A 15,920-nucleotide genomic window follows, 5' to 3' on the forward strand; every position below is an offset into this window, starting at 1 on the left:
TGGAGAGCTACCTTCCTGTAGGTTTTCCCTCCAACCCTGTTCCTGGAGAGCTACCTTCCTGTAGGTTTTCCCTCCAACCCTAATCTAGCACACCTGATACTAGTAATTAGTTGGTTGATAACTAACCTGGTTCAGCTTACAACTGGGGGTTGGAGTGAAAACCTACAGGAGGGTAGCTCTCTAGGAACAGGGTTGGAGAGCGCTGTGCTATAACATCTGCAAAACTGTGTATGCGACCTATGAACTTTTGGTAATGATACAAAATATCACTCAATGAGCTGCATTCCTCATGCTTGAAAAACTACAATATGTGCATTTTGCAATGATAGATGGGCAACAATAATGCCTCTATGATATACACATACTATTGTATTAGTCAATCTTTGGATTGACAAAAATCTATATGTGCGCGCATGTGTATGTATTGCAGACATTTGAATGGATACTTCTGTAAAAAAAATACACCTCGTGGAGTGTGTGTAGAGCAGGGGTAGGCAACCCTGTTCCTGAAGTCCTGTACTGCAGGATTTTGTTCGAACTAGTCACCCACCACACCGACCAACTGAGCTAATTGATCAGTTCAGTGATTGCCTAAATTTTACACACCTGGTCTTCCAGGTCGGTTAAATCAAAAACATGAAGTGCCTGTGGCACTCCAGGATCAGGGTTGCCTACCCCTGGTGTAAAGACTGCTATCTATAAAGCAAACACCTCTGAGTTAAGTTGGTGGCTGGTTTCATAGGGACCCATCTGCACAGCCCAGCCCCATTTCAGCTAGACCTGAGCGCTGGTGAGATTTAGTTGTCTTGGATACACTATGTCTGCATTCATGTGTTGTGAAGCTAATGCCATGTGCCCCAGGGAACCTTTTCCAAGATTGTCAAAGGCAGGCGCAAGTCAGACAATAGGCTGTAAGAGAAAGCCCCAGTGTACTATCTATCCATTGTTTAGGAAAACACCAGTCTCAACATCAACAGTGAAGAGGCGACTCCAGGATGCTGTCCTTCTAGGCAGAGTTGCAAAGAAAAAGTGACATTTCAGGCCAATAAAAGATTAAGATGGGCAAAAGAACACAGACATTGGACTGAGGAACTCTGCCTAGAAGGCCAGCATCCCGGAGTCGCCTCTTCACTATTGACGTTGAGACTGGTGTTTGGCGGGTACTATTTAATGAAGCTGCCAGTTGAGGAATTGTGAGGCGTCTGTTTCTCAAACTAGACACTCTAATGTACTTGTCCTCTTGCTCAGTTGTGCACCGGGGCCTCCCACTCTTTCTATTCTGGTTAGCGCCAGTTTGCGCGGTTCTGTGAAGGAAGTAGTATACAGTGTTGTATGAGCTCTTCAGTTTCTTGGCAATTTATTGCATGGAATAGCCTTAATTTCTAAGAACAAGAATAGACCGACGAGTTTCAGAAGAAAGTTCTTTGTTTCTGGCCCTTTTGAGCCTGTAATTTAACCCACAAATGCTGATGCTCCAGATACTCAACTAGTCTAAAGGCCAGTTTTAATGCTTCTTTAAATCAGCACGTTTCAGAAAAATGGAGGCCAATTCCCTCTCTCACACACACAGTCTTGCACAGCTAACCTTGTGGGGACATACAATTCAGTCCCATTCAAATTCCTATTTTCCCTAACCCGTACTCTTAACCTAACCCTAGCTCCTAAACCCCCTAGAAATAGCATTTGACCTTGTCGGGACTAACAAAATGTCCCCAGTTGGTTTGTTTATTATTCTTGTGGGGACTTCTGTTCCCCACAAGAATAATTCAACATGTCCACACCAACAAACCACCACCACCACACAAATACACTAACTCACAAGTTCACAACTCCACTGATCAGAGAAAACAAGTAGTAGCAGTATCATATGGTATTAGTGGAGATCAGACAACAAATCAGATTAGAAAAAGGCAAAATGGCAACACAAATATGATCTCATACATTTAATAAAACGGGTGACATTACATTAAACTAAGCTCATAATGACCTTGCTTTTTATAGCCAGGTTGGGATGCACTAATCCGATCTAGTGTAATCTGTTTCAATCTCTGATAAATGCTTACCACATGCATCTCTCTGAACGGATGGTTCCTATTGGCCCATCCATAGCATCTGCTATTCCTATAAAGAGCTTCACCACATGATTAAACTGAGCACTTCGTTCTCATTCTCCTTGTTTTGTTTTGTAGCTGCTCAGTCCAGGATGTAATGACAGAATGCATGTTAAATTGTAAATTCACGAATAGGAATATATCCTGATCATCACGTTTTCAAAGCCTTGTTATAAGTAACTTAGCAAATTTTTTAAATTCTTATATTACAATTGACATGGAATTATTATCAGAGATACACTGAGTATACAAAACATTAAGAACACCTGCTCTTTCCATGACATAGACTGATCAGGTGAAAGCTATGATCCCTTATTGATGTCACTTGTTAAATCCACTTAAATCTGTGTAGGTGAAGGGGAGGAGACAGGTTAAAGAAGGATTTTTAAGCCTTGAGACAATTGAGACATGAATTGTGTATGTGTGCCATTCAGAGGGTGAATGGACAAGACAAAATATTGAAATGCCTTTGAACTGGGTATGGTAGTAGATGCCAGGCGCAACACTGCTGGGTTTTTCACACTCAACAATTTCCCGTGTGTATCAAGAATGGTCCACCACCCGAAGGACTTGACAACTGTGGGAAGCATTGGCGTCAACATGGGCCAGCATCCCTATGGAACGCTTTTGACACCTTGTATAGTCCATACCCTGACGAATTGAGGCTGTTCTGGGGGCGCAACTCAATATTAGGAAGGTGTTCCTAATGTTTGGCATACCCAGTGTATACACTATTCTAATTGAGTAGATATACTGGATCTTGTAACAGTGATGGAACTGATCAGAGAGTAGGCATACATTGACAACAATACAGTATGTGACAGGCAGGGAGGGATGTGAAATTGCAGTGGTCTGGACTTATTCTCCAAATAAATTATACCCCATGCACTTTTTGACATTTACAGTTGAAGTCGGAAGTTTACATACACCTTAGCCAAGTACATTTAAACTCAGTTTTTCCACAATTCTTGACATTTAATCCTTGTAAAAACTCCCTGTCTTAGGTCAGTTTTAATTTTAATTTCAATTTTAAGAATGTGAAATGTTAGAATAATAGTAGAGAAAATGATTTATTTCAGCTTTTATTTCTTTCATCACATTCCCAGTGGGTCAGAAGTTTACATACACTCAATTAGTATTTGGTAGCATTGCCTTTACATTGTTTAACTTGGGTCAAGCGTTTCAGGTAGCCTTCCATAAGCTTCCCACAATAAGTTGGGTGAATTTTGGCCCATTCCTCCTGGCAGAGCTGGTGTAACTGAGTCAGGTTTGTAGGCCTCCTTGCTCACACACGTTTTTTCAGTTCTGCCCACAAATTTCTATTGGATTGAGGTCAGGGCTTTGTGATGGCCACTCCAATTCCTTGACTCTGTTGTCCTTAAGCCTTTTTGCCACAACTTTGGAAGTATGCTTAGGGTCATTGTCCATTTGGAAGACCCATTTGTGACCAAGCTTTAACTTCCTGACTGATGTCTTGAGATGTTGCTTCAATATATCCACGTAATTTCCCCTTCTCATGAATCCATCTATTTTGCGAAGTGCACCAGTCCCTCCTGCAGCAAAGCACCCCCACAACATGATGCTTGCCACCCCAGTGCTTCGCGGTTCTTCGGCTTGCAAGCCTCCCCCTTTTTCCTCCAAACATAACAATGGTCATTACGGCCAAACAGTTATATTTTTGTTTCATCAGACCAGAGGACATTTCTCCAAAAAGTACGATCTTTGTCCCCATGTGCAGTTGCAAACCGTAGTCTGACTTTTTTATGGCGGTTTTGGAGCAGTGGCTTCTTCCTTTCAGGTTATGTCTATATAGGACTTGTTTTACTGTGGATATAGATACCTTTGTACCTGTTTCTTCCAGCATCTTCATAAGGTCCTTTGCTGTTGTTCTGGGATTGATTTGCACTTTTCGCACCAAAGTACGTTCATCTCTAGGAGACAAAGAGTCTTCCTAATGAGCATTATGACAGCTGCGTGGTCCCATGGTGTTTATAATTGCAAACTATTGTTTGTACAGATGAATATGGTACCTTCAGGCATTTGGACATTTTCCCAAGGATGAACCAGACTGAGGTCTTGGCTGATTTTCCAAGCTGTTTAAAGGCACAGTCAACTTAGTGTATGCAAACTTCTGACCCAATGGAATTGTGATACAGTGAATTTTTAAGTGAAGTAATCTGTCTGTAAACAATTGTTGGAAAATTTACCTGTGTCATGCACAAGGTAGATGTCCTAACCGACTTCCCAAACTATAGTTTGTTAATTAACAACATTGGTGTATTCTGCCCCCTGGTGGTGAAACCAGCCTAGAACAGGGGCTATCGTCTAATTTGAGTTTGAGATAGTCCCCCAATAATGATCAAAGGCTGATTATGTGATTATGCCCATAGGTATTTATTGAAATGCATTGTTGTCAATGTTTTTAAATATTCTTTCCACAATATTTTTGCTTATAAAATAACCCATATCCATATAACTTGTCCACAAAGTGCCTTAAAAATGATGCTTTAAAACATTTCATATTATTTCCAATAAGTACCATGACAAGGGACATTTTGTCCACACTCGTATATTACACTGAAGTATTTAAACAATATTTAAACATATAACAATGAGTTAATTTTCCTCCAGTCCCATCTGAAGTGTTCTGTGTCTTTGGATATTGGTTACTGTGTGAAGTGTTCTATATGTTTGCATATTGGTTCGTTTGTGTGTGAAGGGTCTTGACTAGCTCTGGAAGCCAAGGCCAGCAGGGTGACACTGTATACCTCTGTCTCGTCTCCTCTCAGGGTGAGGGGCGCACACACCTGCACCACCTCATTCGGCTAAAATCACACATACAGACACACGCACGCACCGACACAGACACACACAATCAGAATTAAATGAACAATCAGTGGAGGATGTACAGTACATGTGCAAATACAATAAGAGGAAAATATATGTTTAGTAATGTAGAAAGCCACATGAAGGAACAGGAAGTGTAGTTTGTACATTCTCTTCACACTGAGACTTTGTAATACATATGGACTCTTTTTTTGTATGCAGTTATGGCTTCACTTGATTTGCACATTTTCTTTGGTAACTGAAATATGTCAAAACAAAAACTACCATCCTATGCAGATCTAAGGGAGTGAAATAACTAAAACTATATTATACAGTTTTCCCTTCACGTGGAACCACCTGGGACGAATAACTTGACAGCTTGCTGTGTCTAGTACAGGGCTCTCCACCCTGGACGTGGAGCGCTACTGTACTGCATGTTTTCACTCCACCCCTAACCAAGCACACCTGATTCTAATAATTAGCTTGTAACTACCCTGATTGATCATTTATCTGAATAGGTGGTGAACGTTATACCATAGTGCACAACAGAGCAGTGTTTCTCGGGGGACCCCTAGAGTGTGCACATTTCTGTTATTACCCAGAGCTAACACACCTGATTCAACTAATCAAGGGCTTGGTGATGTGTTCATAAATTGAGTCTGATGTGGTATTGCTGCTGGGCTAGAACAAAAATGTGGCCACCTTGAGAAACACTGTGTTAAAGTACAGTTCATGGTATGGTTACACACTATTCTAGAAGAAGTGAGAAGTGAATGGCAATTAAATTCATGAACTGAAAAACTTTCAGCCACGTTTTCCTCGTGAGATTATTTTCAATAGACGAATTGAACTGAATTGACCCCAAAGCCCAACCCCATGTATACGGTGTATTCATGTTGAGGCTTTTAGACGGCAGTCGCACCTTAAGGCCACAAGGAGGAGTCCAGATCACAGTGATGGTGCGTCTGTGGCCGGCGTCCACCGTGCCCCTGGTCGGCTCCACGGTGAAGCCCCTCTGTTGCAGTGCCTGAAGCCCCTCCCAGCTGAACTCCACGTTCTGCACATGGACAGGAGAGGGCAAAGTTCACAACATAGGTAAGGTCAACACAGGAGGAGAGGGAGGGGGAAGTCATGTGTTGTGGTCCGATTGTTTACTCTTCTCCCCTATCTGTGCAGTTGCTCACTCCATCTCATGGAATAAACAGCATGGGATCTTTTCAGAAATGTGGTGGAAACTAACTCCCTAACCTATGCTTACACTAATTCACACATTTTGAATCCATGAGAGAGAGAGTAAATAAGGGGGAGTGGTACACTGCAGCCAATGTTAGGATCTCCAAATGAATCTGAACTCATCCTAATGACATTATTTAAACTAGATTTCAAGCTGTTTTGTAATGACGGTATTTCAACCTGTTTGTAAGGCTGCTGCTGCTGGAACCAGTGAGCTAGCAGTGACCCTGGTCGTGGTCATGTGCGTGTTTACTTTATTTAAAGATAGGATGTTGTAACCAAAAGTCTCCAGAAGAAGTCTAACCCCTTGTTTTTTAATTGTAATCAACAACAACAGTATAAGTATTAGCCTACCTTTTTGGCCATAGGCTGTGTGGAGCAGATGCAGCCCACCTCCAGCTCTCTGACCGCTGGGCTCATGGCCCGCTCTCTGTAGACGCCTCTAAGGGTGAGCAGCACAGGGAGAGGGGGCTTCTCACAGTCTGCTACACAAGGAGAAGAGAACAAGCAAAACAGGCTTACAGTCACAAATCAAAATTTTTATACATTTGTATTTGTCACATGCTTCGTAAACAACAGACTGTAGACTGACAGTGAAATGCTTACTTACGTTTCCTTTCCAACAATGCAGAGTTAAAGATTAGTGACACGAGGAATAAATACCAGTGAATAACAAATAACAAATAAAAATAACATGGCTATATACAAGGAGTACCAGTACCGAGTCGATGTGCAGGTACTTGAGGTAGTTATGTACATATAGGTAGGGGTAAAGTGACTAGGCAACAGGATAGATAATAGACAGGTAGCAGCAGCATATGTGGTGAGTGTGAAAGTGTGTGTGTGTGTCAGTATGTGAGTGAGTGGGTAGAGTCCATTATGTGTGCATAGAATCAGTGCAAGAGAGTTAGTGCAAAAAAGGGTCAATGCAGGTAGTCTGGGTAGCCATTTGATTAACTATTTATCAGTCTTGTTTAGCAGTCTTATGGCTTGGGGGTAGAAGATGTTCAGGGTCCTGTTCGTTCCAGACCGTGTGGTAGCATTTCATGGCTATTGGTGAATGCTACGGGGAGATAGTAATTTAGACAGGTTACCTTGGCGTTCTTGGGCACGGGGACTATAGTAGTCTGCTTGAAACAAGTTGGTATTACAGACCGGGTCAGGGATAGGTTGAAAATGTCAGTGATAACACTGGCCAGCGCATGCACCAAGTATGCGTCCTTGTATTCCGTCTGGCCCCGCTGCCTTGTGAATGTTAACCTGTTTAAAGGTCTTACACACATTGGCTACGAAGAGCAGGATCACCCAGTAGTCTGGAACAGCTGGTGTTCTCATGCATGGATTAGTGTTGCTTACCTACATTTACATTTAAGTCATTTAGCAGACGCTCAAGCATAGAAGGCATTTAGCTCGTCTAGTAGGCTTGCATTGCTGGGCAGCCCATGGCTGGGTTTCTCTTTGCAATCTGTGATAGCTTGCAAGCCCTGCCACATCCGTCGAGCGCCAGAGCCGGCATAGTAGGATTCGATCTTAGTCCTGTATTGACGCTTTGCCCATTTGAAGGCTCGTCGGAGGGCATAGTAGGATTCCTTATATGCGTCTGGATTATTGTCCCGCTCCTTGAAAGCTACAGCTCTAGCCTTTAGTTCAGTGCGGATGTTGCCTGTAATCCATGGCTTCTGGTTGGGGTATGTCCATACGGTCACTGTGGGCATGATGTCATTGATGCACTTATTAATGAAGCCGGTGACTGGTGTAGTAAGGAGAAAGAGAACCAGAGAGAGAAAGAGAGCGCGAGAGAGGGATACCTGTGTGCTCAGAGTCCCCGGAGGCTGGCAGAGGGTGAACGGCATCAGTGGGCACTGCCAGTGGGTCTCCTCCACACAGGTACATGATGTGAGAGCGAGCTGCACCCTTCAGCACCATAACACACACTGTGCTCTAAGGGAAGGAGCGGCATGGTGTTAGAGCAGCTTATGTCCACTACATACAATCCAAAATGACATAATAGTGGTCAGTTAATCTTTAAAAACACTTTACAGTCTGAGATGGTGATTAAAATCGGAAACATCCTGTGCCAGTAAATCTATCTAGTTCCACTGAACTCCTGCATTAGATACCTTCTCACTCAGTGCCAACCTAATATAACAGCCTTTATCAGGAAACTGGTTCATACATTGCTCTATATTCAGCTGTGTGTGTACGTGTGTGTGTGTGTGTGTGTGTGTGTGTGTGTGTGTGATGAGTGGCTTAGTAAAGTTTAATTTCTTTTTTAGGCCTCACTCTCACATTCACACTGACTGCATCATCTCTTAGGACTACCACTGGGTGGTGGTGGTGAGGTTTCATTTGAACAACGCTAAATAAACATAAAAAAATAGGCAGAGGCTGTGGATCTGAAAGTGACTACTCCATCCCGCCCCCCTGGAAGCCTCTTCCCCAGAACTGAAGTTCCGAATCACGCATGCGTTTCTTTACCTCTACTTTATGCAAACAATTTTGTAGTCACCCTCCCTTCACATTTCTCACTGTCATTCGTGAATGATAACCATTCAAGTTGTACCGGTGAAACGTCCATGCAGCATCTGCATAACAACCATTTGATCTCAATCAGTTTAATGAGAATATGCATTTAGATCTTCTTGAGTTATAAAGTGTTGTTTCGAGGTAGACTAAAGTGTTGTTTTGAATTATATACAGTGAATTTCATTTTAGAACAGATGGTGTTAAACTGTAGCATACCTTTGTTTTGTTTCATCCAAAGCACATATTTTGCCTAGTGGTGCGCGCTGTTGAGCTTTTGCAGCATGAGAGAAAAATATGACCATTCGCATAATCACCCTAAAATCTCATAAGAAATTAGGTGGTGTGTTTTGTTTCATTAAAAGGAGCACCATTTATTCATCAATGAAATTCGCCAGAGTAGCCAGTTGTCTGGGCAGTCGAACGAGTAGAATAGAGATAGTGTTAAGTAGAGAATCATGCTCATTAGCTATAGTGCATCACTTTTGTAGTAGCACTATGTATGGAATATAGAGGCAGAAGGGTGCCAGTTCAGATGCAGCCACTATGTCAGGCGAGCTGGATGATTCTGTGGTACCTTGTTCATGAGCTCCACCTTCAGTATGTCCGAGTAGTGGAGGCTCTCGTGGTCTGGCAGGAAGGTCACAGTGATGTCCTGGCTCTTTCCTGGGGCGATGGTGCCCTCTATGGGCGTCACATTGAACACACTCTGACCACTGTAGTTCTGGGTCCCTGGCCACGGGGAGGTAGAAGAAACCAATATTATTAATTCATTTAACAACAATGTTAGCTTCAGAAACAATTTAACATAATTAGATTTAAAATAATGCTGCACCAGAAAACGCTAGATTTTCTAATCCAACAAATGATAGTTAACACTAACTACAGAGAATGCAACAGCTCATGGCATTAGCCCTTAGTTCTCAGTGAGAGATGTGGACCTAGGTCGGATGGACTGGTCTTACCCACAGTGGAGTGTGTCTGTTCCTCTGGGCCTGGGCTGAGCAGGGCAGGGAAAGAGTCTGCTCCACTCAGGGCTTTACACCCCAGCGACAGGCTGTGCAGCAGCACAGAGAAACGCACCGCCAGAGATGACGTGTTCTGCAGCTGAAGACAGAGGATACAGCTTTCAATATCACAACTTCATTGACATGGTATTGGGCGCAGTACAGGCTAAGTAGCCTGCTGCTGTAGAAGTACACAAAGTAAGCTTAGTTCGAACCAGAATGACCCATAGGAAAATATCCTCTCTCCTGTTTCTGTAGCTTGAGGCAGCTTGATCTACAAGTACACCCCCCTGGACAAGATACTAGTTGATGCTGGCTAACTGACCTTAAAGATCTGGGAGGCTCTCTCCTTCTCCAACATGTAGCCAAAGTCCATGAGGCCACCCTGGTGGGAGGAGGTGAGAAGAGGATCCACTCCCACCCCGCATAGCGTGATCTCCATGGTCATGTTTGGGCTGTGGATCTCCACAGTCTCGCGGTACTGTGAAAGGAGCCACAGCATCAGCTATAGGGAAGACAGCAACATGTGTGTTTGTTTTCAGGTCCATTAAGTGCGATTGACCCACCCTTTTTCCCAGTGCGGGTGTGAAGGCCAGTAACAATGTGTGTGTGGCTCCAGGACCCAGCCGTCTCAGAGCATTTAGGAGGGAGAACGGACCACTCAGGTCCAGCACTGAGGACCTCAGCTTGGCAAGGGTTAAGGAAGAGTAGTCAGGTAACAGCAGTATTTCAATCCTACCTTCAAAGGGACCTGTTCAGGAGGGTGCAATGGGTGAAAGATACGCTTGTGTGGGTCCACTGTTCTGCAAGTGTTTTCTCAGATCAAGTGTAAAATGTAATTTTTTGCATCATCCCCAAAGCCAATTTTAAGTAATAGTTTGACTTACTATGACTGTCATATGTGGTTGTCATAGCTACCTTAAGATGAATGCACTAACTGTAAATCACGCTGGATAAGAGCATCAGCTAAATTAATCAAATGTACATGTTCAAGTCACTATTGTCTTGCAAAGTTAGAAGACAATCAAACTTGCAATTATGCTATTTTTTCAACCAGTGGATCTGTGGAACAGATATGATTGTCAGCATGTAGACCAGGGAATCATGTCAGTTCTATTCATAACTTTTGTATCTGTTTCACCTCACTGAATAACCTCTGGTTTCTAGGTCTGATGTGTCTAGATTAGCCTTAAAGCTATACAATACTAGCTATATATAATGTGTGTATCAATGACACAAATAGGCCATGCAATGTTTTTTTTTTTTTTAAATATAGGCTACATCAGCACCTTTCAACCAGCACATCGAGAAAGACTGAGGCTTCTTTTTTATTTAAATTAATCAACCACTTTATGTTGAAAACCAATTAAATAATGAATCAAGTGGATTGATGCATGCATCATACTCAGAATGTCAACATGTGTTTCATTCTGAGCACCAGAATTTTTTGTCTTAGAAAAACAAGTGGTAGAAATTCTGCAGAGGTAAAGATTCATGAATAAACCCCACTGACTTTCCTCACATAACCACAGATCATCACACTCTGGCGATCTAGGTCGTTTGTGCATGTTGTGACCCAGAAAAGGATACCTCCAAGGCTTCCTGAGAAATATTCTGAACAGTGAGCTTTTTGACCACTTTCTGTCCTAAGTGAACAAAAGAAACACAGAATTGACACAAGTAGCAACATATTCACAGGCAAGGGAAAATAGGGAAAAAACTTCCAATGTCAGAATCAGACCTGGGTTCAAATACTATTTGAAATCATTTAAAATACTTTATCTGTCCTTGATTGAAATCAAAATATTAATGAACCAATAAAATTGTCCCAAAACCACAAACTCTGTCCATTTGGCACTCTGTCCACTTGCTTAAGCAAACACTCAAAGTTTCAAAAGATTTCAAATAGTATTTGATTGCAGCTCTGGTCAGAAGAATATATTTCAATGGACTGACCCACAGCCACCTGGTGGTAGTTGATGGTGGTCTGGCCATTACTGGATGCGACCACCAGGGGGGGCCTAACGGCTGGGCAATGCAGCTCCAGGTACAGCGTGTTGAGGGGGCTGCTGGGACAGAGTTACAACAACAGAGGCAGTGGGAGAAACACTTCAACCTGTTCTCTCCACATTATCCCCACTAAATGAATGTGTGTAATTGATTCATGTAAATGAAAATGGGGGGCACAGACAAATTAATATAAGGTTGGTATTGTAAATAGGATCTACATGGGAGTTGTAGTGTGTATAGTATACTACCTGCAGGATGGCTGGGCCTGGGGGTCACTCTGGGGTGGCTCTCCGTCGGACACGAAGCAAGGGATAACGTATCGACTGTAGTGCTCAGGGAAGGAGTGCAGGAGGGAGGCCCTGCCTACAGCGTACTCCTCTGATCTGCGAACCAAACAACACAAACATCACTAACTATTGACCCAATCCTAAACCTATCTTGATTGCCTCCCGAGTGGCGCAGTGGTCTATGCCACTAGAGATTCTGAGTTCGAGTCCAGGCTCTGTCGCAGCCGGGCCGCGACCAGGAGACCCATGGGGCGGTGCACAATTGGCCCAGCGTTGTCCGAGTTAGGGGAAGGTTTGGCCGACAGGGATGTCCTTGTCCCATAGTGCACTAGCGACTCCTGTGGCGGGCCGGGCGCAGTGCACGCTGATACGGTCACCAGGTGTATGGTGTTTCCTCCGACACATTGGTGCGGCTGGCTTCCGGGTTAAGTGGGCATTGTGTCAAGAAGCAGTGTGGCTTGGTTGGGTTGTGTTTCGGAGGATGCACGGCTCTCGACCTTGGCCTCTCCCGAGTCCATACAGGAGTTGCAGCGATGAGACAAGACTAACTACCAATTGGATACCATGAAAACTGTGGAGAAAAAGGAGGGTTAAAAAATAAAAATAAACATATCTTGATTACATATTTCCTGACAAATCCCATTGACATAAATGCATAATTTGTGCAAAAATAAGTTGTCTTCGAATGTGCGTAGCTTAGGATTCCGCCCAATGCCTTTAACAGTCATTATTTCATAGAGAAGACAAAATACATTACTCACTAAACGCTAAAAAGTAAACGCACTAAACACAGTGCAAGGTCTGAAGCAGATGGTTAAATGTAATGATGTCAGCTTGCAATTAACCTCTGCCTAAGTTACTTACGTTTTAACATAGAAAAGCTTTTAGGAGGAAGTTTACCTCAGAATTAAGTAAACATTTACGGTACATTTTTGATTTGTCACTGAAATATGTAAGGGATAATCAACGAGGGGCTATGCGTTCTATGGAAAATAATAATGTACGCTCTAGAATGCCCTTCAAGCTAATCAGAAAAAAGTATTCAACAATGATGCCATTGTATAAAATGTATGTATGCATGGTATCTAAGTGATAGTTGTGGTGGTATAGATGAGCCGTACCCTGACTGTATGTCGGCTGGGTTGGGGGCTCTGAAGGGGCTGTCTGTTTTGGGGCTGATGGACACTTTGCTGATCTTCTCCTTCAGGGTCTGCTTCGCCTGGGGCCGGGCGGGGGGTGGCTTCTTGCCTTTTTGGGGGGCCGTAGGGGCCTCCCTTTTACACTGAGTTAGCACACACATACAGTACACATGAACAATAATGTGCACATACGTACACACACACATGGTCAAAGTCAAACACATTGGCAGCAAGACAATATTAAAAGGATAGTTTGGGATTTTTGATTTTTTACCATTTTTATGTCTTTGTGTGCAGTTTTAAGGAAGTTGCTATCTAACGTTAGCGCAATTGCTAACTAGCATTAGCGCAATGACTTCCAGTCTTTGTGCTACGCATACAATATTGACCATGCAGACACATTCAACTTTTATTAGGAGGATGGAGTGACTCCAAGAACTGAAGCTTACCAGCCCCTCCTGCTCCCCTCCCTTCCTGTTCCCCTCAGCCTTGGTAACCCTCTCTAGCTCGTGGAGGCGCAGCTCTTCGGAGCGACACAGCAGCCGCACCGCTTCTTCCCTTACGGCCTGGTCACACAACCTGGGCCTGAATGTCACCTGCACCAGGCACCTCTGGGAACACAGTAACGAACCAGTCAATGACCTAATGACGTGACCAGTCAGGTTGTTATTGCAAAATAAAACGTGTTCTCAATGGTTAAATAAAAGGTAACATAAATAAACAATGCAGTCATCAGAACAGAGTATACACTGGAATGGAGTAGAATAGAGAAACTACATAATATGCTAGGCCTCATCACAAATTGTTCAAGTAAAGTGGAAGCACACTGCTTGTTGGTAGAGTACCTGTCCAGGTAAGACCTTGCCTGTCCTGGGGGTGAGGCTAATCTCTGAGTTTTCGGGGGGAGTGAAGGCGAACAGCCGGGGGCCCACCGGGGCAACAGGGTCCCGGCCAATGCGGGGTACGGGGTGTGTGAACTCGTTGAGGCTGGTGTGTGCGTTGACCACGTGCAGCACGGCTGTGGAACAGTCACCAACCGCCGTGGCTCCGAACTGGACCAGAGAGTGAGACAGCTCTAGCGGAGGGTGCACCCCGACTGCACGACATGACAGGGGGAAGTCTCTATAGCAACCATTGGGGAAAACGCAAAAGTAATGCAGTGAAATATACTTGATAGCACTCTATTTTGTGACAGGACAAGGTGTAGGAAGGAACACAACCTTGATACCTGTTAATTCCAGATTTGCAGTTGAGCTGAAAGCTGTACTCTCCTGCCTTCTTGGCGCTAAAGATCAAATCCACCTCCAAGGTTTCCAATGGGAGGAGAGTGCCGAAGCCGTCGTTGGGCTGGACCTGCACAAACTAGGAGGAGAAAAACACTGCTCAACTGCTCAGTGCTCAGGCGATTCAAACAAGGTTTTGTCCTTAGTCCTGACTGACTGAAAGCAGAAAATCTCCATAGGGCCGGATTAGCTATTCAGGACAGGTTTAGGTGAGATCATGAAGGTCTAAAGCCACAGATCTAACAGCAGAAACAGAGTCAAATACATAGAGATATAATTCATTATAATTCAATTGTCAGATATCTCCTGCTGGAGAGTATAGCATAGGCCAAATTGGCATATCAGAGTAAAACCAGTCCAAATTAATAAACAGAAGTGTTTCCTACTGATGTTTTATGATGACGACTTCATTTAGCCAAGGTGGAATAGTGGATTATAGAGATGCAAACAGCAGGAAATTAGGTCAAAGGTCAGTCCATAGGGATGCAATCCGTCAGGCAGATGGAGGCCGTACCTGAGGTATGCTCAGAAAGCCAAAGTCCTGGGGCAGGAGGGTTAGGTTTGTGAGGTGCACGCTGGTCTTCACTGATTCGTAGATGGAGCAGTGGCCAAAGTCCACCTCTGTCCGGTCAAAGCACAGGTCAGAGGAGGTGATGACTGCATGGACCGTGAATGGAACAGGCCGGACCTGAAAGCCCAGTGAAAGAGAGTATTTCTGCCTTATTTCTGTTCTGTTTTGTAATATCCTATGCGGTCAATGTCTTTTATTTGCAAAAAAACTCTTGATGTACGCAAAAATTGTGCATAACTCATATTTGGAACTTCAACTTCTATCTAGAGGTTCTTTACGATGCTTATTAATTTAAGCAGTCATGGGACCTATAAATAGAATTATATGGGTATATATGTACAATACCAGTCAAAAGTTTTGACTCCTACTCATTCAAGTTTTTTTTTTACATTGTAGAATAATAGTGACGACATCAAAACTATGAAATAACACGTATGGAATCAACTAGTAGCCAAAAAAAGTGTAAAACAAATCAAAATATATTTTAGATTATTCAAAGTAGCCACCCTTTGCACACTTTTGGCATTTTCTCAACCAGCTTCATGAGGTAGTCACCTGGAATACATTTCAATGAACACGTGTGCATTGTTAAGTTAATTTGTGGAATGTCTTTCCTTCTTAATGCGTTTGAGCCAATCAGTCCCTCATGGTCAAATTGCTGCAAAGAAACCACTACTAAAGGACACCAATAAAAAGAAACACGAGTAATAGACATTAGACCGGTGGAAATCTATCCTTTGGTCTGATGAGTCTAAATTTGAGATTTTTGGTTCCAACCACTGTTTCTTTATGAGAAGCAGAGCAGGTGGTGCTTTGCTGGTGACAATGTCAGTGATTTATTATTCTACAACGTAGAAACTAGTAAAAATAAAGAAAAACCCAGGAATGAGTAGGTGTGTCCAAACTTTTGACAAGTACTGTATATGTTTC

The 15,920-nt window shown here is 43.2% G+C and overlaps 1 protein-coding gene across 1 annotated transcript in view; it reads right to left on the reverse strand.

The window, feature by feature from the left end:
• Nucleotides 1–4,481: 4,481 nt before the first annotated feature.
• The window catches only part of LOC115102274 (cilia- and flagella-associated protein 74), a 44,834-nt gene continuing 33,395 nt past the window's right edge, over nt 4,482–15,920 (reverse strand). The window contains 17 exon segments of the mRNA XM_029622059.2: nt 4,482–4,819; nt 4,821–4,936; nt 5,860–5,994; nt 6,525–6,655; nt 7,979–8,111; nt 9,271–9,425; nt 9,659–9,800; nt 10,026–10,181; nt 10,267–10,386; nt 11,291–11,346; nt 11,657–11,769; nt 11,959–12,093; nt 13,119–13,279; nt 13,586–13,747; nt 13,982–14,258; nt 14,365–14,498; nt 14,934–15,107. Of these exon segments, the coding sequence (XP_029477919.2) occupies nt 4,795–4,819; nt 4,821–4,936; nt 5,860–5,994; nt 6,525–6,655; nt 7,979–8,111; nt 9,271–9,425; nt 9,659–9,800; nt 10,026–10,181; nt 10,267–10,386; nt 11,291–11,346; nt 11,657–11,769; nt 11,959–12,093; nt 13,119–13,279; nt 13,586–13,747; nt 13,982–14,258; nt 14,365–14,498; nt 14,934–15,107 (2,325 nt within the window). The 3' untranslated portion in view covers nt 4,482–4,794.

The sequence above is a fragment of the Oncorhynchus nerka genome, linkage group LG20 (assembly GCF_034236695.1).
Source record: "Oncorhynchus nerka isolate Pitt River linkage group LG20, Oner_Uvic_2.0, whole genome shotgun sequence".
Taxonomy (NCBI): domain Eukaryota; kingdom Metazoa; phylum Chordata; class Actinopteri; order Salmoniformes; family Salmonidae; genus Oncorhynchus; species Oncorhynchus nerka.